Source organism: Camarhynchus parvulus, chromosome 5 (genome assembly GCF_901933205.1).
Source record: "Camarhynchus parvulus chromosome 5, STF_HiC, whole genome shotgun sequence".
Classification (NCBI taxonomy): Eukaryota; Metazoa; Chordata; class Aves; order Passeriformes; family Thraupidae; genus Camarhynchus; species Camarhynchus parvulus.
The window spans coordinates 5468693-5491046 of NC_044575.1; the positions used below are offsets into that span (position 1 = coordinate 5468693).

Here is a 22354-nt window from a genome sequence, read left to right on the forward strand (position 1 = left end):
AGCTGCAGTAAGGATTAAAGGCTCTGTTCAAGGCTGTAGCCCCGCTGAGTGAGACATTTCACAACCAAATAATAAAATGTATTCACAGTCTACCCAGGACCACTGCTGGGTACATTTTGGCTGATGTATTTTATAAATTGCCAGCATAAAAGGAAAAAGAAACCCAAATCAGTAAGAAAGCTGGAAAACCATTTAAGGCCAGTTCTGCAACTCTAACATGGGCAGTATTTGTGTGTAATCACCAGGCCTGCTTGTACTGTTAACCAGGAAGGAATAAATGCAGGGGAGCCTGTCTCCAGAAAAGGGCCTAGGGTTAAACTTTGTTTAGCTTTGTACTAATGGAAATACATAAATTGAACCCACATCTATTTTCAGAAGAAGGACTAAAATCAGATGAACATTAATTACATAGCAAAAGCTGCATGATAATAATTTAGGATTAAAGACTGCAAACAGAAAAGGGATAGGATAGGAAGGCAAAGCTTAAGATTAAAGTACAAAGGGATAAAATTAAAACAAATTCTGAAGAACTTTGCAAAATACAGAAACAAAGGGAAATTTTGATTACCTTCCCCTCCTCCAAAAGATGAAACCCTATAATTAACTGCAGAAACAGTGGGAGCAGAGATGGTAGCACATATGCAAGTCTGGCCCTAACTATAGAACTGGGAAAGGATTCTACACCAGACAATTACAACTGAAATGAAAATCTTGTGATATATACTTTTTGTCCCTCATTTTCTATATAAACTATTTGTCTTTGAACTTCTGTATGTTGTGCTAGGCCTCATGTGTAATTTATTTGTGAGACCAGTGGCTCTCATGAATAAAATTACTCATTTCCCTAACCAATTTATTGTAGAATTGGGATCTCAGTTTTCCAGACCTCCAGAAGGAGAACATTAACATGCAGAAATCAGCCTGGGAGAGGAACCATTAGCTGCAATACATTCAAACTCCAAGCAGGACTCAGAAAGAATTGTATAGGGAAAAATCAATTATGGCAATGATTTTAAAAAGCAGCAAATACAAAATGACTTTGCATGCTCTGTGCACACGTGCTCAGGAGCCCCAGCCATTTCTGATGAATAAGAAGGAATTCCCAGCAGGAATACTGGTGGGTGCCTCCACATTTGCCACTGGCAGAGCTGAGACTCAGAGGAATTGCTGCTCTAAGCCCAAGTGGATGTTCCCAGGCTGGCTCTTATTTGTTTGTTTGATGTCTGGCACGCCTTGGGGAGCCTCACAAACCCCTCCTAACTCCCCACAAATGTAGATGCAACCTGCTGAGGGCTAGAGATGTGTTTGTAAGCAGAGACCTGGCCCATCCTCTTGGCCATCCTTGCAGCAAGGCAAAGGCCCTGATGCTGGGAGCAGATGGCACAAGGGTTCTGTGACAACTGTCTGCTTGTAGGATCGAGGCCTTTAGGTGCACTTTCTATTTATTCTTTAATCAGGCATCTGTGCTAACTTCAAGAAATAAAATTGCATTTTTGTACCTATGTCTCACTTATATATTACCAAATAAAGTGGACCAAAAGCTCTTGGACATTATTTTAAAGCATAAGAACTGACTGGCCTGTGACTGTTTGGGTATAATTTACAATTTGGGGTAAGACTATGAAGCCATTTGATTTAATGACAGCAAAATAAGCACAAAAGTAATGATGAGAGTAATTTTTATTTTCCTTTCCATTCTTCCTGCATACAAAATCACAATGGTGGTTAAATAAAAAGTGTTTATCTAGCACAAACCTATTGATGTCCCCTTGCAATAATGACACACGCATAAACAATATAGTCTTCAAGTGCAAAAATCATAACCTGCTTATGATCTAAAAAAAAAATTCTATTCTCCAAACCACAATTCCTCCTAATCTTCAGCTACCCAATAGATGAATGATGATTACAGAAATATTTAAACTTTCTGTACACTTACAGTATGACTTTTCAGGACTAGACACAATATAGTGGCAGATTAATTAGTGCTAGGTAATGCCCATTAAAAAGAAGATGTAATATTAATGTAATTACTAATTATCTAGAAAGTAGATTTGTTACGGATTTTCAGCTTAAACTTCTGATCAGTGTAGCAGCAGTTGCAACAGCAAAAGGTTCAGTGTGGGGCAGAGGATGTTATCAAAAAACATTTTAATCCTAAAAAATGCAAATATTCATCTTCACCTGGACAAATGTGCAATCTCTCTTTCATAGACTGAGGGGACCAGAAAGAGGATGGTGAGAAATTATAGGGCCACTGAAATGCTTATATAAATCTCATCATAATAAATTGGAACAACAGGAGTCAGAAAAGAAATAAAAGAGGCATGATAAAGGTATGTCAAATAACCAGTCCAGATGTGGCTTCACTAGGGCTGAGGAGAGGGGAAGGATCACCTTGCTTTGTAATCTGACAAAGGGCTTTTTTGGCCTATCCTGTGCAGATGCATACTGACTGTACACACCTGTTTTTTATAGAATTCTCAGTGAAAATCAATCGTGTCTCTCACTGGTGACTCATTGAAAAAAAACCACCAATATCAGAATTAATCCACAGGGGAAGCTAAACATGGAAAAAAAGCACATGGAAAAAAACCCCAACAAGCTCATGAAAATTTAGCAAGGCCAAAATCACAAGAAGTCAAACAGAAACAAGACAGACTGTGAGATCTGTAGGTAAAACCTCCTGCTGGCTATTTGGCTGATTTGGCTTTCTAAGATGCTCCTGACCTTGCCTGCTGTAAATACTTGTGTTTGGTGTTGCTTATTCACCACTGGGCGTGTGGCATCTGACTCCTTGCCTCGTTTGCACATTCTGACAGCTTTTGTGCCAGCTGCTTGCCCCTCATTGTTCTGCTGCTGGCTTTCTAGAACTGGGTGGTTTGTCTCTCTGGTCATTGTTAATGGATAGAAAAAAGAATTCAATCAACAGATTCATGGTTTGTTGTCTGTGGTAGCGAAGCTGCCGTCCTTTATGGGGTGTTTGGATATGGCACAAGTCCTTGATCTCTTGTCTCCTCTTCCCCTCCTGTTCCCAATGTGCATAAGGATTTATAAAGTCCTTTCCCCTGATATGGAAGTCAAACCTGCTTGTATTTAATAACGATGCATCAGAGAGTATTTTAGAAAAAGAAATGTTTTCTTTAGATTTGAATCTATCTGGGGCTCAGTATTGACTGTTGCTCAGTATTGGGTTATTCTTCCTCCTCTGTGCCACGAGGGGTGGGAAGGGTTTAGTGCCATCTGTGACATTTCAGTACATTGAGGGTGCCTGAACTGCGGGACAGGATAGTTCTGCTGGGGTCTTATGGAATGACAGCCACATCTACTAATTGTATCCCTAAACAGACTGCAGATTACACAAACTCCGTATTTCCTCTAGGGCTGTACAAAATGGAGTTGTAACTAAAATCAGGAATCAGTTTTTGCATGAAAGTTGAGATCTCAGGGACGCCAGCTCACCTAGATATAAACTGTATTATATGGCAGCTGGCCCGCCATCATCCCCTCAGCGCGGCTCTTCAGGGGAGATGCCGGCTCCACAGAGGAGATCCCGGCTCTTCAGGGAGAGCCCTGCTGCACAGGGGAGATCCCGGCTTTTCAGGGAGATCCTGGCTCCGCAGGGGAGATCCCAGCTCCTCAGAGGAGAGGTCTCGGCTCCACAGATGGAGCCCGGCTCCTTAGAAAGGATCCCGGCTCCACAAGAGGAATCCCGGCTCCTCAGGAGGAGATCCCGGCTCCTCAGGAGGAGATCCCGACTCCTCAAGAGGAATGCCGGCTCCACGGAGGAGATCCCGGCTCCTCAAGAGGAATGCCGGCTCCTCAGGAAGGATTCCGGCTCCACAGAGGAGATCCCGGCTCCCCGCCCCGCCGTTCCCCACGGCCGTCGGGCGGCGCTCGCTCTCCAGCGCCGCCCCGGCCCCTCTCGGCAGAGGGTTGGCGGGGGATGTAGCTTGTTTCTACGTGACTTGTCGCGATTTCGGTTTCGTTAATTCATTTCACTCCCCGCCATATTTTTCCGCTGGGTTTTTATTCACAGGCTGCAGGTTTCTCACCCCCCTCCCCGGCGCGGCCGCGGCCCCTCACGGAGCCCCCGGCCGCTCCCTGGCAACGGCGTCGCGCGCGCGCCCCGCCCCGCCCCGCGAGTCTCGCGAGATGCGGGCGCTGCCACCGCCTCCTCCGCGGCGCGGGGCGGCTCTCGCGAGAGCTGGCGGCGGTGCCGGGCCTGGCGGAGCGGCGGCGGGAGGCGGCCGCGCCGGAGCCGGTGAGTGCGGGCGGGCGGGCGCGGCTGGCGGGCCTTTGGCACCCTTCAGCACCCTTCGGCACCCTTCAGCCCGGCATCCCGGGGCTCCCGCCGGCCGGACCGGCGCCGCTTCCCCTGCTGCAGGGCCTCTAGGATCGGAAGGGATCGCCGGGGATCCGCCAGTGCGAGCCCCGCGGAGCAGGTGGCGCGTCCAGGTGGGTCGGGGGTGTCTCCTGAGGAGGGGGCTCCGGGAGCTGCCGGCGGCCGCGCCGCGGGGTTCGCACCCCCAGAGCCCCGCAGACAAATCTGCCCCGTGCCTCGGCTGCTCTGTGTCGTGAGCAGGCTGGGCACGGCGCAAATCCCTGCTTTTCATCTTGTGTTGTTTATTGGTAGCACCTGCAGTCGCTGTGAGGCCTGTACAGAGACAGTGGTATTGCCTGACAGCCGTCGTGTAATTCCTGAGCAGTCATTTACCCTCTCAAACGATTTCATCATGAGTCCAGTATCTTTATGATTTTTTTTTCTGTGTTACCATATTTTATTTGTAGAAAATATCGGCTGTTTCTATGATAAATCTGTCATAGTACAATTACTTGTTGCAGTTGCCTGTCATAAGTTTTTTCCCTTTACGTTCACTTTTGTCTGCGTCTTTTTCCTCTTCATCTCTGGTCCCATCCAGTGTGTCACTTTAGAACCCTTTTCTTTCAGAATTTGGATCGAGCTCATCACAGACCTCTCCCAGGTTTGTTCCTGTCACTTGTCTGGCTTCTTTGTCCAAAGGAGTGGTTGAGCCTTGTGTCTTTTTGTTCTTTATTGTTGCCTGCCTCTTACAAATTCGAATACATGCTTAAAATCTGGCTTCTTAGTAGCCTTTTGACTGTTGACACTGTTCTCCTTACTTCTGTTTGCCTGTATTCTTCACGGATCACCTTCAGTGATTAATTTAAAGAGTACTTAGCTCTCTTGTTGCTTCACCTTTGTTGATCCTTTCCCTGGAAGATGCTTTCTTTTCCTCCTACGTTTGCCAGAGAACCCCAGTGTCCCAGAGAAGCAATTCAAATTATCAACCTCACTATTCAGAGTTCATAACCAGGTGGTGCATACTTGTTATCTTTTTTTCTGAGCTGAAACACGTGTCTCTGCATCATCTGGTGTTCGATGCCTGGAATTTCTATAGCTTGAGCACAAGTACAGTCAAAAGGAACTGGATGATTTTTTTCCTTTTTTTTTTTATCCATTGCCCTGTAGTTAGGGCAGTCTGTTGTACTGTGTTTGGCAGGTCTGTCAGTGTGTCTTGGACTGAGTCTCTTGCAAAACATCAGAGGTTTTATTTTCTTTTCCTATTAAGACCTAGATTGCCAAAAGCCTTTGAGTATTACCCCTGGATTTGTACCATTTCTGTCTCCAAACCTCATCATGCATCCTGCCTGTGCTTGTCATTGCCCTCTGTGCCGATGGTGCTGTGTGAGGCTGCTCTGGGAAGTGTTTTCAGCATGCTTGTGTTTGTGTGTTAGTGCCAGGGAACCCGGGGGTTAAGAAAGACAACAAGCTAAAGCAGCTTTCACATCCCACATTAAATTCCTTCTTAAAGCCCACTTTTCCTTTTAGGCACAATTGCATTTGAAAATGGTGAACAGCTGATGTGTGGATGACATTGTGTGTTAAATTAGTAACAGATGTCATCACTGTTGGGTTTTCTGTCACTTTGTTATAAACTGTGTGTTTTTGCAGCTTGTGTGCTTTGGGCTGGGGCTGCTCTGTCCTGTATTCACACACAGAGATCAGAACTTCCTTGTGCCGGTTCCTTTCAGCACAGCTTTCCTTTAGCAGCGTTGCTTATCCATGAAAGTATGTATCTCTTTAAAATACGTGTGAAAGCTAATTTAGACTTCATTTCAGGTGTGAAAAACTGTGTGCATGGATTTTCTTGCTCGCTGAGATGTGTTGTCCGTGCTGGGCACAGCCCAGGGTAGAGACCTTGCTTGTTCCTCCAGGAAATGTGGTTGCTGCTCTGGTGCCCTGCATCTCATCCCTGGTGCCAGGTGTGGTGGAGCCCTGTGCCTGTGCAAGGAGCTGGGTTCTGCTCCTTTTGCTGTACTGAGAGCCACCATTCTGCTTTTGGAGGGAGAAGCTGCTCCATCCACTGGGCTTTTTACAGGTGGAGCTGGGCAGGTTTCCCACAATGAGCCCCAGTACAGGGTGGGAGCTGGCAGTCATCTGCCTCTTGCTTTTTAGGCTTCCAATGTCAAACAGCTGTTCTGTCATCGTGTTCCCTTTAGGAATTAAAAAGTTAAAGCTTGCAGGCTAGTCACTAGATATCTGTTGTTTATGCTGCTGTAGATAAGAATACCACCAGCTTCCTGTGACTGCTCAGTTTTTTTTTTTCTTTTTTTTTCCTCCCTACTTGCTCATTAAGAGGAGCTTCAGTCCTGACCTGCTATGTTAATGTTGAGCCTGTATTGCAAAGGATGTCTCTGAGCTGTGCTTTAATCAGTGTCAGTTTGATACCATTTCAGTGATGATGATTTATAAAGCTATTTTATGTGGCTGAATTGTGACTGATGTCTGCACTAGTTTGCAAGAAACTCACTTGACAGGTATGGATTTCCATGGTATGTGGTGTTTGCATTATGAGCATGTGTCCTTTGAACTGGATTTCTTAATTAGGATGTAATGTCGCCGTGCTTGCATTCCCAGTAAATCTGACTTGGAAGTTCCTTTTTGTTGCTGCTGCTTCTGTGCTTTGATGAGTAGAGGCAGTGAACAGCAGACTGTCACCCCTTACAGAAAGTCTAAATATTTAATCTGAGCCTTGAAGTTTCTTTGTCACAACTAATGCCAAGTTTTGTCCTTGCTGGTGACTTGTGTATTGGAGCTTCCTGATTATCCTGGGTCACCTTTCCAGGGAGCAGATTAGAGCAGAGGAACTTCTGAAACCTGTCCTACTTTTGGAAATGCTTCTGACCAAAGCTCAGAGCTGAGTAGATGCCTGAATTATTACATGTTAGTTATTTGAATGTTTTCCTCAGTACTGACAGCAGGAGCCATCAGATCTTTGTTCTACCTGATGAACTGGTGGCCAGAAGACATCTTGGCTCTCTGCCTCAAAATTGCAGGGTACTGTAATCATCATTTTTAGTAAGACTCCAGATTTTTGCAGCCTACAGGTATTCTCAGCAATTGCAGAGTGACTGGCTGGCTGGAAATGCATTGATGTTGGTTTTGATTAGCTTTACTTCTTTGCTGAAAGATTTCCAGAGAGCATTTTCTACCCCCTCCTGGCCTGCAGTGCCTTGAAAAATGCAAGTCCTGCATCTCACAGAAGTTGCATGTCCGCTTCTGTCCAGCACCTGATGTCTGAATCTCGCTTGATCTGCTCAGCAACCTTTGTGCATTCTATTTGGTCATGGCACAAAACTGAATGCTTTAAGTATTATTAAAAATAATCTGTCCAACATCTATCACAAATTAGTGTATGATACATCCTTTCGTGAGCTCCTGAAGCAGTGCTGTAAACACCTTAATTACTGTATTTTGCACTGTCTGGGGTGGCTCTACCACACTGACTTTTCACTTGTCAAACCCACTGGGTCTTTGCAATTCCCTTGTATTTCAGTAGCCTGCAACTTTCATAAATTAGTGATGATTCTGGCTTCAAGTTGATGTTAGTAAATCTGAAGTGTTCTAGCTGTCTGTGCTGAAAGCTTTGAAAATTAAAGTCTGCTTCCTGATTTCCTATTATTCCCTGTGATGATTCTCTGGAGTATTTGCTTTCTGCAGAAGGGTATGAAATCATTCTTTACACCTGGAGAATTACTAATTAGCTAATCAGAATGTCAACCACTTTGGCCAGCATGTCAGTGTTGTGTGATCTGCTGAGGGTATTTGGATTTGATTCTTTTATTTCATATGCTCCCAGCGCCTTTTCACCTTCACCAGCATTTCAGATGTGGTTCCTTGTTTTCATGGAAGGTTTAAAATAGTATTTGGGGCCAGGTACTCTTGCAAGGATTGTTTTTGTTTTTTTCTTGTACACAAGGTCAGAATGTTCCTCAAAATATGCTTTGTTTATTGCCTGCCTTGTGAATCCATGCAAAAAAAAACCAAAAACAAAACAAAACCAAAAAAACCCAAAATAAAACAAACAAAAAAACCAAAAAACCAAACCACAGCTGAAACATTATTTTTTGCTGCAGGAAAAAGTGGGTTTGCAGAAGTGTTTAAAAATTAATCAGGATGACTGGTTAGTTACTTCAGAGTTTATACAGCATTTTGGAATTGGAAAAAGAAACTCTTTTCAACAGAGCAAAACAGAAGAGCTCTTTGTTTACAGTCTTTAGTCTAAAGGTTTGTTAAAACTTAAAATTGAGAAGTACATTTGTTTATAATCTGCACAAAAGCACTATCAGCAGTGGTCAAGGAGAAAAAATTGGCTGTGTTACAGCAAATTGTTTTTTAGAGTAGTGTTAACTGTTGGGAGTGGAGGATGGAAGGAGCATGTTCATAGTGTGACATGCTTGGAACTAAACAAGAAGTTTCACAAGATGTAGCTTTGGACACTTGGGATTGTTTCCCTTCGTTCCATTGGTGTGCCCTGGTTCCGAGTTGGGTGCCAGCCTGGCACTTCATCAGTGACACTGCTGGGGTTCCCTGTGTGCTGTGAGCTGAGAGAAGGGAGTGCTGCTGTTCATGGCAGGCAGTTCCATTTGTTTCTGTCCTTCTGTGGCATCTCTTGTTTGTGAGGGCTTCAGCGTGGAGCTGCAGAGCAAAGCACGTGGAGGAGCTGATCCTGCTCTGGACAGGCTTTTGCCTTGAAGGGTGTGTGGACCTGCATCTTCCTGTTGAATTTTTATTGTAAGAAAGATGGGGAGAAGGCAGAGAGTGTGAGACAATTTAAGGAAGTAGCTTTAAATTGGCTTTTCAGCTGCAGTTCTCATAAAAACAGCTGCTTTTGCACATCTTCTGAGTACAAAAGCTAAATTCAAATATTGGCCTCTATGCAAAGAATCAGAACTGGGTGCTGCGTGCCTCTTTGGCACCTGCTTTGGTGTGTACCTGAGAGGGTGAGGTGTCTCTAAAGCTCTTAGATGGTTTTAAAGGGAAGAGAGGGTTTGTGGAAAGAAAGGAAAGCTTGTAAAGGAGCGTGTGCTGCTCCATGAGCTGCTGTGGTGCTTTGGCAAAGGCTGGAGTGGGAGCAGGGCCCAGCAGAGGAGGGTGATGGTGCAGTGGGAGCTGTGGTGTCCCTGGCCATGGCTGCTCCTGGCTCTGTGTGCACAGGCTGCTGTTGCCATGGGCAGCGAGGCTCGCTGTGTACCTGTCTGCAGAGGCTCAATGTAATGAACACAGTTTGTTTCAGCTCGGGATACAAAGTGTCTTTGTTCTCATATGGCTTGTGTGCCTGGTGTTGCACCTCAGTTGGGAACCACAGCTCCTGGGTTTAGAAACCAGCCCTCCTGCCCCTAGTCTCCTTAATAACACTTTTTCTGTTCGACGCAGGTTGTAGGTTTCTCCTTGTTTCTCCTGATAAATGTGTGCGGATCTTACAACCTTCTCTGTGTAATATCCTCACATATTGACTATGCTTTGCTAACCTGACTTTCCAGGTAATTTACAATGAAATGCTTATCAGGATTTTTTTCTTTTATTAGAAAGTTGAGTATTTCCTGTAATTTTAAATAAAATGTTTTTTTCCTCTTCCTGGCTCTATATGGACACCTGACTGTAGGAGTCTCCCATCAAAGTGCAGTTAATTATAGAAGCTGTAACAGGAATAAGACCCAACCCTGTGGTGGAGACTGTATACTTTGTATTAAACCTGTTTGCTTGGGTAAAACTGAACATGAAGGCAAAACTTGGATGCAACCAACATTTTTAAGAAGCTTGTTCTCTTCTTCCCCTGTAATAAAAACTTTTGGGTCTAAATTTAGCTAGGAGAATCTATATTTGCCAGGAGAACTATTTCATTTTCCATGACTTAAAGGACAGTTTATTTGAGAAGTAACTTTGTTTTCAAGAGATCTCAGTTGCTTTGGGACTCACTTCCACGTAGGATAAGTTTTATTGAATGTAACACAAATCTATTAAGGGTGGGGTAAGGTAGTAAGACAATGTTTCTGCAACATGTAGCTTAAAATTGTAAAGAAACATAATAGACATTACTAGGAAGGTTTATCTATCTATAATTCATTTTTTTCCAGATGTCATGCAATCATCAGCTGCTCACTTGTGGCTGCTTTATAGTTTTTGTAACCAGGTCATTCCGAATTATCCAACCCTGTTGCCACAAGTGTCACTTAGAGGTGATTGAACACCAGTCTGTAGAGATTGGCTGTCTCTGCTGACAGTCACAGGCTGGTTTGAGCTATGAGAGAATTCTAAAGGGAGTTGGACATAACATCAGACCCCACTTAAGGAAGCGTAGTTATTATATCTATTTTTATTAAGTTTTTGTGACTTCTCTGCAAAAGTCAGTGAAACTGGACCACATCAAGTGTCTCTAAGGATTGCTGTTAATTCCATTTTGTAGTGAGGACTCAGATGTAAATGTTAATTCTGTTTTCCTCTTGGTCAGCCATTCAAATTGTAAAACTGTTGGTCTCTGTTCTCCACTTGGTATCCTCCTTTGAATTAACTTTATGCATTTGAAAGAAAATCATGATATGTTTGTCTTGTGTTTTATAACCAGCGACTTTTCTGTTTGGACACAGTGAATTTAATTGTTGCAAAATTGAATTTGCCTGCCAGCATTTATAGAACTATAATTTTTTAATAACAAAATACTCTTTATAGTGCAGGTATCAGCAAAACGTGTAAAATATTATTGTCATGCAATTTCTGCTTCAGCGTATCCTGTTTTTTCTGTAATCTGCATTTAAAAAATCAAAACCTAACGACACTAAATTCTGCATGTCTGACTTTTTTTTCCTGTGTGGCATTACTTAAAGGTAAACACTGCTCTCTTAATGTAGGTTGTGAGTGCTGCATGTGTGCTTTTCAGAGCAGTAGTGTGAGGAAGCTGGCAGTGGAATGGCAGGACGGCCTCATCCTTATGACAGTAACTCCAGTGATCCAGAGAATTGGGATCGGAAATTGCATAATAGACCTCGTAAACTTTGTAAACATTCAAGGTAGGTGCTGTGTCCCATCTATTGCATCTCAAAAACTACACTCAAAGTCCATCCTAAAGGCTACTGTATCTGGTTGTGGCAAGTCCTGTCATAAACGTTGTAATTCTTCTTCAAAGGAACGCTTCTTAATTATTTTGAAAGGTGTTTTCTGACCTGATTTGTCAGCTTCCCCAATCTGTGCTTAGATTTGTTTTGCCATGGGTTGCATTTTAGTCCTTAAAAAGAAAAAAACCAAACAAAAAAGTGAACCTAAATGCCTTGTGTGCATATCAAAACACCGGTTGAGTGATTAAATATATGAATTTTTTGGGGGTGCCTGCTAGGAGTTACATCCCTAAAAATATGTGCAACTAGTCCATGGTAAGAACTAATAGTTGCTTGCATGCCAGTATCACTCTCTGTAGCACTTTCTTTGTTAAGCTATGTGTCATATCTTGCTTTTGCCTGCATCCCTCACAGTAAGAATGTTTTTTTTTTAATGCTTCTTGTTTGACAAAATGATGAAATTAATTAGTGTTTTTCCAGTGTGCAGTGTTCAAAAATGAGCTAAGCAAAGCAGTTAGTCACCTTGCAAATGTATGAGAAGAAACATATTGCTGGAAAGATATTTAAGCATCCAAATAAGTGTGTATCTTTCAAGTACTTTGCCCTTTTAGAAGTGCTAAATATAACTGAAACGTCTCTGTAAACGAGCTGAAATTGTTAGTTATTCAAGCTTTCCTACTGGCAAGATGATAGGGAAAGAGCTAAGGAGCATATTCAATACCAGCAACTCATTTCACATTTTACTTGTATAGATGCAGATAAACTGGACTCAAGTGTTGTCCAAAGTATTCTCTAGGCAATTAATACTGTGGCTTATTTTTCCTGCCATTAATTCTTGAATGATTCTGAGAAATTCAAGAGGGCAGGACAAAAGAATGCAGCAGTAATTAAAAGGCTCACAGGAAGACCCATGTAATTAGAGGCCTATGCTGTGAATAATGGAGTGGTTAAGGCAGACCCGAGGAGGGTGGCTGGTGCTGCAGGTCAGGGAAGGTTTGTGGGGTGTAGCTTTATGCAGCTGATTTTTTTACTCAGGGAAGGTTTGAGAGGTGTAGCTTTATGCAGCTGATATTTTTATTCAGGGTAGATTTGAGGGGCGTAGCTTTAAAGAGCTGATATTTTTATTCAGGGTAGATTTGAGGGGTGTAGCTTTATAGAACTGATATTTTTATTCAGGGTAGGTTTGAGGGATGTAGCTTTATAGGGCTGATTATTTTAATCAGGGAAGGTTATTGGGTGTAGCTTTATGCAGCTGATGTTTTTATTCAGGTGTCTGGGGGTGGCTGATGCAGCTCTGTTTTTAGGATTCCAGTGTGGCACAGCCTCGGCAGTGAGCAGTGTGGGTGGGATGGGCTTTGTGTGGAGTGAGGGCTGGGCAGTGCCCCCACGGTTCCTGCTGAGCCCAGTCCAGGTGGTGACCAGGGATCTGGAACAGAACCTAAACCTGTTCTGGGACAGACGAGCCGTGATGGGGCTGATGGGAACTGAAAGGGGCTCGTTAGCAGCGAGGTCTGAGGGGTCTGACACCTGCAAAGCCCCGGGTGCTCTGTGTGACCAAATTCAGCAGGGAGCCAAGGACACAGGCCTGGTTTGTCTCCTGCCAAGGACATGGCTGTGTTTGTCACCTGTCAAGGACATGGCACCACAGGGAGAGCGCAGATCACAAGTCTCCAGCAACACGTGGGCAGTGGAGTTACTGCAAGTCTGGTGTCAGCAGTTCAGAATTGCCTCTAATCAACAACTTCCCTGAAGGTCCAGAAGCTACTGAGTATCTTCTGAGACAGGGAGAACCCAAAGGTTAAAGAATGACTTCTTGATCAGTCACAGAAATTAGGGTGATGAGCTGTAGTCAGCAGGCAAGTTTGGAGTAAAGTGTGGTAGCTGGGAGCTGCAGCTGGGTAAATCCAACCCAGAGGAACAGGACACATGTCTGACCATGTGTGGTTTGGGGTGGATTATCTATGTTGGAGAAATGTTTCAATAAAAAGCTCTGCAGCTTTCTGCAAAGATTGTTTGATGCAGATAGGAGTTAACTCAAGGACATCCGTGGCCTGTGCTTTTCAGAAAAGCTACTGTTGATCTTTTCATGCAATCTGAATTCAAGGGTCACACATCAAAAGGTAGGAAGTCTATGCCTCAAAGATAATTGCAGCTATTGGACATATTTCTGGCAAAACACAATTTGTTTCCAATGCTGAACGGCATTTTTATGGAAACTGTATGCTAGGGATATAGTACTCAAGCTAACATCTGATCATTTAAAATTTTTTCCCCAAATAAAGTGGTTTTGGAAGTCTTTGAGAATGAGAATCTAAATAATAGTTTGACGTTGTAATGGAATAAAGGATAAAAAAGGATAAATATTTTGTTACCTTATTCCTTTGAGATACTGGATTACTTCAGAGGATCTAATTATTGGAAAATGCTGTACTTTATTCAAAAAGCCTGAACAAAATAATTGGATTTTGTGTGGCTGAATATGGACATATTACTGTACTTTCTGACTTGACACTTTTTCATCCAGACAAGTGAAAATCTATGTGAAAAGTACAGTGTGAGGGAAAAAAATGCATCTGGAAGCATAAGTTGTAATAGTATAACTAGAACTATTATGTTAAAAGGTTTGAGTACTCCAGTCTTGTTTGTCTTACTCAAAATACACCTTGTTATCATCAAGAAAGAGGATATTTCTGGTTTGGAAAACATAGTGGTGAAATAAGAGCTTTGTAATAAATAATCTCAACAAAGGAGTAATATAGGAGATTGAGTCTTAGCTTGTCACTTCTTGGTGCTTTGGAGTGTTTAATCCTTCAGCCTTAACATTCTTAAAATAGCTTAGATAATTTTCTTGACTCATAGAAAACATAATCTAGGGCTGTGAGCAGCCCTGTGTGTAGGGCTTGTGTGGCAGCAAGGAAAGCCACGGGTCTGTTTGGGGCCAAGGACAAGGGGCAAAACTGTCCAAAGGGGAATGGATTGAATCCTTGTACAGGTCAGCATTGTCTCCTGTTCTTTCTAGTTTAGTGAGTGTCCAGTTTTATAAACCTGCCACGTTGTACTGTTGTTTGCTCTCCTCCTGTTTCTTACTTGTTCTGAGATGGGCAATGGAATGGAAAATTCAGAAGGGAGAGATGTGGAAAATTAGGACTAAAAATATAATGCATATGATCCCTGGTATAAATCTGCAGACCCTTGTCAGGATGAATTTGTATGGTGTTAGAGATGACTAAATAATCATACAAACAATCTTGTTTGTCTAAGCTATTACAGAAAATTCTTGCAGATGCTTTTTATTTAAGTACCCGAATAAGATGGAAGAAAATGTTCAGGAACCATACATTGAAATAATAGTGGTGAAGGTTTAAATAAATGGTCTCTGAGTTCATATTTTCATTATTAGATGTTGCTTTTCTGTACTTTTTATTCTAATTTTCATCAGTTATTAGTTTCACACGTGTGATTTCTCTATAGTGTTGGAGTTTTTGTTGTTGGAAGACTTTAATTCTCTTGCACCGAGTGCTTTTTCTAGCGTTGCGGTGAAAAACCTTTGGCTTAAATTTGCCTCTTCAAGATTTGTCCTGGATTTTTCTAAGTCTGCTTCTGTTTTAGTCCCTTTTGACAGTTTCTTATTTGTTCATTCTGTTTAGATATTATTAGATCCAAAGTCTTGCCTGCACTACTGCATTTATGAACAAAATGTGATTCAGCTTTGATTCCGTTGCCATGACTCTTGAATCTTTGAAAATCTTCAGTTGCTTTTTAAATCTTGTAAATAGATGAGAAGTTGTTGTGCAGATGCTAAATGCTGGGATTTTTTTTCCCCCAATATTGTTTATGCCTGCTGGGAGGATGCATTCATGGATTGTGAATGGAAGTACCACGTGTCTCAGCATTTTGTAAAGTACATGAAGCATCACCAGAAGAGTTCCTTTCTCATCTGTGGAAGGATATCAGAATGTATAATCTGTTTTCCACAGGTTTTATTTCTCTTCCTGTGATTTCTGCAGTTGAATATTTGCAGCATGGGGCAGGCCTGCACAAGGCATGGCATGAAAATAATGAAGCCTGATTTACCAGGGGCTCAGGTCATACTGTGCATCACCTGCTTTCAGTCTCTGCAAACATGCCTAATTGCAGCCTGGCACTGGCAGATCAAAATCTCTTCATCCAGGCTTTGTAGGCACCAGGACGGAAAACCCTCAGGAGAAACTGAGGTGGGCTGGGAAGAGCTGATCTTGGAATCCAGAAAAATGAGCTGCACTCAGTGAGAGCTTTCAAAAACACCAGTCTGTTCATCTTCTGCAAGGTACCCAATGTATAGTGAGTGATCTTAGAGTTGTGAGGACTGGGGTTTTGATTTCCCTTTTGACATCCTTCATGTCTGCAATGACAGCTTATTGACACTGCTGAGAAGGGAAACTTAGCAACTTGCAGGGCTAAACCACACACTAAATCCTCCTGAACTTCTTCAGCACCCAAATTGCCTTTGCCAAATGTTGTCAGATATTATTTGTGGTGGACTTTGGCACATCTAATTGGGGCACAAAGCACTTTGGAGGTGATTATGCTCAGAACTAGGATTTTTTTTGGACAGCACTTCATTGTTTCTACCTCTGAGAACGGAAACTGTAATGGCTACGTAGTTTGTGTTTGGTCCCAGTTCTTTTGAATTTGAACTTCTAAAGCTGTTTTATGGAGGCCCTTTCCAGTACTAAGGAGGATAATATTACTCTGAGTTTCTTAGTTTGATTTTTATTTAACTTCCATGTTGAAAATGCAGCAGAAATTGGTATAACGTTCTTTTATGGAAGTCTTGTGTTTGGGGGCTTGGTAGAAGTCATAAGGTGTGAATGTGTTCCCTCCTAAAGGTTAAGTCCTTGCTGCTTTAAGAAATCCCTTTGGCAACTGAACACTCTGCTCATGAGATCCTTTCCTGAAATGGAACTGCATTACTAAGAAGTACATTACTCATGGCTGAGAGAGCCCACTTAAGACCAGACTTATGTGAATATTAAAAAATTTGAGGGTGGAAAGTGTTGACAGAGTTTCTGCTTCGAGCTGAAGGAAGATCCCGTGGCAGCCCCCAAATTAAGCAGTGAGAATTCTTTCTGAGGGCTTCCTTCCCTGGAGCCCCAAGTCAAGTGTGGCTTCTGGACTAGGTCTCTGTAAGATTTTCATGGGTGCGTGTCCTGTCCTGAGGGGTGGGTTTGTGGGATTTGGGAGCCAATCTATCCATGGCATGTTTCTTCTGCCTGATGTAGGAGTAATGAAGAAAACACATCCTAATTCTGCTGTGGAGAAGAGACCCCATTTAGGGAACCAGAGTACTTTCTCTTGCTGCTGGGGGACTTTTCTATCAGAGGCAGAAAGTGCCTGAGAGAGGTTTTTCCAGCATGCTTTTCATGCAGCTTATTATAGCCATGTCTTCCTTGGCTTATATTGAAGGGAAGAAAGGGCTTACAAGGTTGATGGTTATTCTTCCCCTGGGGCATGGGGAGGGTGCTTGTGTGAACCATCACAAGACCCTAAAACCAGGAGAAAATTCACTGGTTTGGGTAATTGAAATTGTATGAGCAGAAATCTTCCTTCCATGTGTAAAGAGCTGACTCTTCAGCCTGGAGTGCCGATGTTCTCCTGCCTTTCCAATCACAAGTCTCTTGTTTTCCCTACTGACTTCCCTCTTTATTACAGCAGTCATTTGCTGAACAATTCTCCTCATTTCTTCAGCTTGCATCATGTTTTAATTTCCACCCTATGACATCTTGATTGTTATTTATTGTAGGACTTACTTTTAAGCTACTCCTCCAGTGTATTTTGACTCCTTAAAACAGCCTGCAGACATTCTAAAAAGAATAATTTAAAGAAAGCTGTCTCATAGTGCCAAAAAACCTTTAGAAAATTTTATGGGCTTGTGTATTTATTTGCTGTGTTGCTTTTTGTGCTTGGTGGGCTCACCTTGGTGACCTGTTGATGTGAAAATGGACAATAATTTCTGATCGGTAAATGTACTGATTAATATAATTATATACTCATTGTGAAAAAAGCCAATCGCGTGTTTTTAAAATTTTAAAAGTTTAATAGTAATAAAATGGTTATAAAAATAGTAATACAATTACAGTAATAATAATTTGGACATTTTGAATTAGGACAAAATGAGACAATAGAAACAAAGAGTTACGGATGGCCGGGTACCTTTTTTTGGGCAGCACAAGCCCGAAAAAGGACCCACGTTTACAAAGGATTAACCCTTAAAAGCAACAGCCTGTTGCATATTCATACACCTCATACATGCTGCATAAATTCCATTCCATCACAGAATTCTGTCTGGTCATCCTCAACTTCTTCCTCTAAATCTTAACAGTGCCTTCGAGGTGGGAAGAAGTTAATTTCCTCTGATAAGAAGGCAATAAATTCTCTTTCTCTGAAAGATTCAGGTGTCCTGTGGCTGCTATCTCGCTGCGAGTCCTTTCTTTAAAAAAAGTATCTTACATAGCATAGTTTCTATTTTAGCCTTATGTTATAACCTAAAACTATATTTAACACGCTACTTAAGAGAATTAATGCAGCATTACTTTCTAACACAACATATATAATATTCATTTTAATATTTGTGAAAAGGCAGTCATAAAATAGGCATTTTTCACATAAATGATGTTTAAGTTATTACAAAGGAGAGTAATTTTTCCCTAGCTTAAACTTGCTGGAACAGGGGTGCTTGTAGTTAAAAAATGGAGGTTGTGCTGTCTCGTTCTCAAAGGGCTCTTGCTGTACCCGCTTATGACCTGAGTGTCAGGTGAATTCATTTTCAATATTAATGCAGGCAGACGTTCCGGGAGCGGTCGGAGCGTGCCCCGACGCTGGCGTGGCTTTGCTGTGGGGCCGATCCCGGGGCAGCGGCGCTGAGCTGGTCCCGGCGCTGCGCTGTGCCGGGGCCGGGCGGCGGCGGCACCGGAATAGCTGCGGCAGCCGGCGCTGCCTCCCTCCCTGCCCGGTGCCAGCGGCGGCCCAATGGCTGCGGGCCCGCGGAGCTGCGGGGTCACACGTCAGCCAAACGCGCAGCACGCACGGCTGAGTCAGGCTCCGCCACAATCCCGCTCCAGAGCCGGCGCGCCGGGCTCAGTGCGCCTCATGGGAGAGCTGCGGGCGCTTCTCCTGGAGCGGGTGTGATGGAGGGAAAAGTAAGGCTCGCTGACGGTGCCGTGGACTACTGAAGAAATATGATGGAAATATCAAATATGCTGAACTTAATAAGTAATGCCAAAGGATGCTGATCTGGATTTCAAAGCTGCCTTTTTGGAAGGAACGGAATTCCTTTGTGCTCTGATTCCGAAATTGTTCCCATGCTTCTGTGTTTCCTCCCTGATAGACACGAGAGGAAGGTGCGTATTTGTTAACAGGAATAACGTGTGGGCATTATTCAGGAGAAGAATGAGCAAAAGGCAAAGTACTGTCCTTTGTGTGCACAGGTCAATTGTAATGTCTGCTGACAAAGAACAGGCTTGAGAGGGGGAGGAAGAGGGGCATAAGCGCTGTCGTTGTGTAAGTCCTGGCAGGATGAGCAGAAGGGATTTCTTCTAAAGCCTTGGAGCATGGCAGCTGTAACTTAGTGCACAGATAAAGCTTTATAGCCTGATTCTACAAGTGTTGATTATGGGAATCACCCTAGAAAAGGATGGATCTAAGTTGATATTTTAAGGTGAGTTAATATAAGTTTTAGAAATAGATGGGGGACGGGGAGAAATGGTATAAGTCTTGGTTAATTTTCCACTGCTCTGTTCTTTTCATTTATTTAAGGTTTTAGGATGGGTAATAAATGGGAGTAATAAATATATTGGTTAAGCACCATAATTTTGTGTAGACACGAGTTGGTTGTATAAAACAAGTATATTTATTGGCAGTATTCAGTAGGATGCACATGGAGCTTTTATGTTGGAATACAAGCTAATTGTTTTGGCAGTAGGATTAATTCGGTCTAATGACTTCTTCTAATAATTAGTAATATATTCAAAGCAATCTGTTGTTATGTATAAAGACAAACTGAAGCTCTCCTTCCACAGATGACTCCAAAGCATCATTAAATTGAAGAGCATTTACATTTTTTAAAAACAGCTCTTCCCTTAACTACAAAAATAGGAAGCATTACCAGTATGACAAGTTGCCATTTTCATGGTACTTTTTTTTCCCTCCTTCACATCATATTAAATAGATTTGCTTAAATAAAACCTTGAGCTTATTTGGTTTTCTTCATGAGGCAACTGCTTTTAAAGAAAATGCCTCATTCCCTTACCAAGACAGAGCTTCCTTGATGTGTGTCTGAAGGGGAAAATAATTTCTGTGACTGCCTTAAAGTTCTTGAATGGGTGTAGTGCACATGTTCCAATGTTCCTTTGCAACCAGGGAAAAATGAGTATTGAATTTGTGAGTATTGCCAAAAGACATGAATATTCATGAGGTTGTTTAGTTGTTTTGGTTTGGGTTTGTTTATTGGGGGGGAGTGGGGGGTTGTTTCTTTTTTTCCCTGTAGAAAAGTAATTGATAAAGCAAGATGTTCTTCCCTTTCATAAACTTTTGGGTACTAGGTGGCCTTACGTATGTGGGGCTTTTTCCAGTTTTAGTGGATGAAGGGGTGAGGATTTAAAATGGTGTTTTCTTTGTTCTTTTTCCTCTCTTACACTTTTAAATTAAATGCAATGTGTCCTTCAGCATGCAGGAGAAAATTCTGCTTATGGGTTGGGGCTGTGTCTTATGGCTTCTGCAGCCCAGAGTGCAGCTGGTGGTCATCAGCTGAGGAATCCATTGAAAGCTGACCTTGCAAACACTTCTTTTCAGGGTGAGATGGTCCTTGTAGCTTCAGGTCTCTTTCTTGGAGGCTTGAAGTCAGGCTCTGTGCAGGCTCCACTGGGTGCTGTGGTTGAGATTTGGGGTGAATACAGCCTGGCAGCCATGGCTCCCTGGCACTTGGAACTTGCAGTGTTCCACTGCTGTTGGAGGAGTCCTGGGGATGTGCCTGGTCTGTGTGGTGCTTCTGTGAACCACAGGAGTTCCTGTCTGCCCAGTTCTTCAAACGGGGCAGCTCTGCTTTGGTCCATCCCATGTCCACTGGTGTAGATGGGAAGGAAGCTGCAACAGCACAGCTGTGGAACTCCCAGTAAATGCCAATTTGTCATGCCTTCCTCACTGGGACCAGGTTTGTCCTTAGCCCCTCACATTGCTGGTGTGCAGTGAAGGCTTTGTGTGCTCCCTGCAGAAACAACCTCTGACCCACTGGTTTTGTTAGAGGGGGAGAAGAGAAGAGGAGGGGAGAGGAAGTGACCAAGTCCTTCTATCAAATAAATCAAAATTACTTGGTAGTTCTGATGTCTTCCTTTTTCTTTGAACACTTGCAACTTCTTCTGAAGCCTCTTTACAGGAAAATAGAAGTCACAGTTCTTCTTTCATATGTACTAGTCACAAATGAGCTCTTTTTTCAGAGTAACAATAGAGCAGCTCAGGGACATAACTTTTCTGGTCAGGTATCACAGGGTGAAGCCAGTGATATGCCTGTCTATTTTGACATGCTAAGCTCCACCTCTGTATTTTCTCTTTGTTCAGATTTAAGCTCATGTTAGTTTTCTTGTTCATTGTAGAGCAAAGTTGTATTTAAGGGGTAGCGTTGATCCGAGCGCTCATGCTGTTGAACACATAGAACTTCAGGTTTGTTGGCTGCATATCTAACAGATCAAAGAACTATTTTTTGTGACCTGTGACTCAGCAGTGATGAGATTTAAGACTGACATTTTAGATGGCTGTTACTAACATGAATGAAGATTCACAGAATCACAGAGGTTGGAAGAGACCTCTAAGATCATCAAGTCCAACCTATGCCCTAACACCTCAATTAGACTATAGCACCAAGTGCCATGTCCAGTCTTTTTTTAAACACATCCAGAGGTGATGATTCTACCACCTCCCTGGGAAGAGCATTCCAGTACTTTATTATTCTTTCGGTGAAAAATTTTTTCCTAATATCCAACCTGTACCTTCCCTGATGTAGCTTGAGACTGTGTCCTCAGCTTCTGTCAGGGACTGACCCCACCTGTCTGCAGCCTCCCTTCAGGAAGGTGTAGAGAGCAATAAGATCTCCTCTAAGCCTCCTCCAGGCTAAACAGCCCCAGCTCCTTCAAACGTTCCTCATAGTGCTTGTGTTCCAAACCCCTCACCAGCCTTGTTGCTCTCCTCTGGATGTGCTCAAGCATCTCAACATCCTTCCCAAAGTGAGGGGCCCAGATCTGGACACAGCACTCCAGGGGTGCCCTCACCAGTGCTGAGCACAGGGACAGAATGACCTCCCTGCTCCTGCTGGCCACACCATTCTGACCCAGGCCAGGAGCCATTGGCCTTCTTGGCCACCAGGGCACACTGCTGGCTCTTACTCAACCAGCTGTGGACCAGCACCCCCGGGTCTCTTTGTGCCTGGGCACTGTCCAGCCACACCGTCCCCAGCTTGTAACATTGTAGGGGATTGTTGTGGCCAAAATGTAGAACTCAGCACTTAGACTTGTTAAACTTCATGCTGTTGGACTCTGCCCATCCATCCAACCGATCTAAGTCTCTTTGCAGAGCCCTCCTTCCTTCCAATAGATCAACACACGCTCCCAGCTTTGTATTGTCTGCAAACTTACTAATGAAGGACTTGATGCCCTCATCCAGGTCGTCTATAAAAATATTGAGCGGAGCTGGCCCCAGCACAGAGCCCTGAGGGACACGCCTGGTTCCTGGGTGCCAGCTGGATGCAGCACCCTCACCATCACTCTCTGAGCCCAGCACAGAGTGCTCCTGTCCCTGCCATGGGCTGCCAGCTTCTCCAGGAGTGTGCTGTGGGAGACAGTGCCAAAGGCCTTGCTGGAGTCCAAATAGACACATCCACAGCCTTTCCTGCACCCACAGGCTCTTTCAGAAC

At 43.3% G+C, this 22354-nt stretch overlaps 1 protein-coding gene across 9 annotated transcripts in view; it reads left to right on the top strand.

Moving 5' to 3' along the window:
* Window positions 1–4198: 4198 nt before the first annotated feature.
* BTBD10 (BTB domain containing 10) overlaps window positions 4199–22354 on the top strand; it is a 29990-nt gene continuing 11834 nt past the window's right edge. Inside the window, exons 1-2 of one of the 9 annotated variants that reach the window (XM_030950637.1) lie at window positions 4212–4264; window positions 11241–11370. In XM_030950637.1, the coding sequence (XP_030806497.1) occupies window positions 11270–11370 (101 nt within the window). In that variant the 5' untranslated portion in view covers window positions 4212–4264; window positions 11241–11269. The other 8 variants (XM_030950634.1, XM_030950635.1, XM_030950636.1 and 5 more) reach the window with 8 other exon arrangements.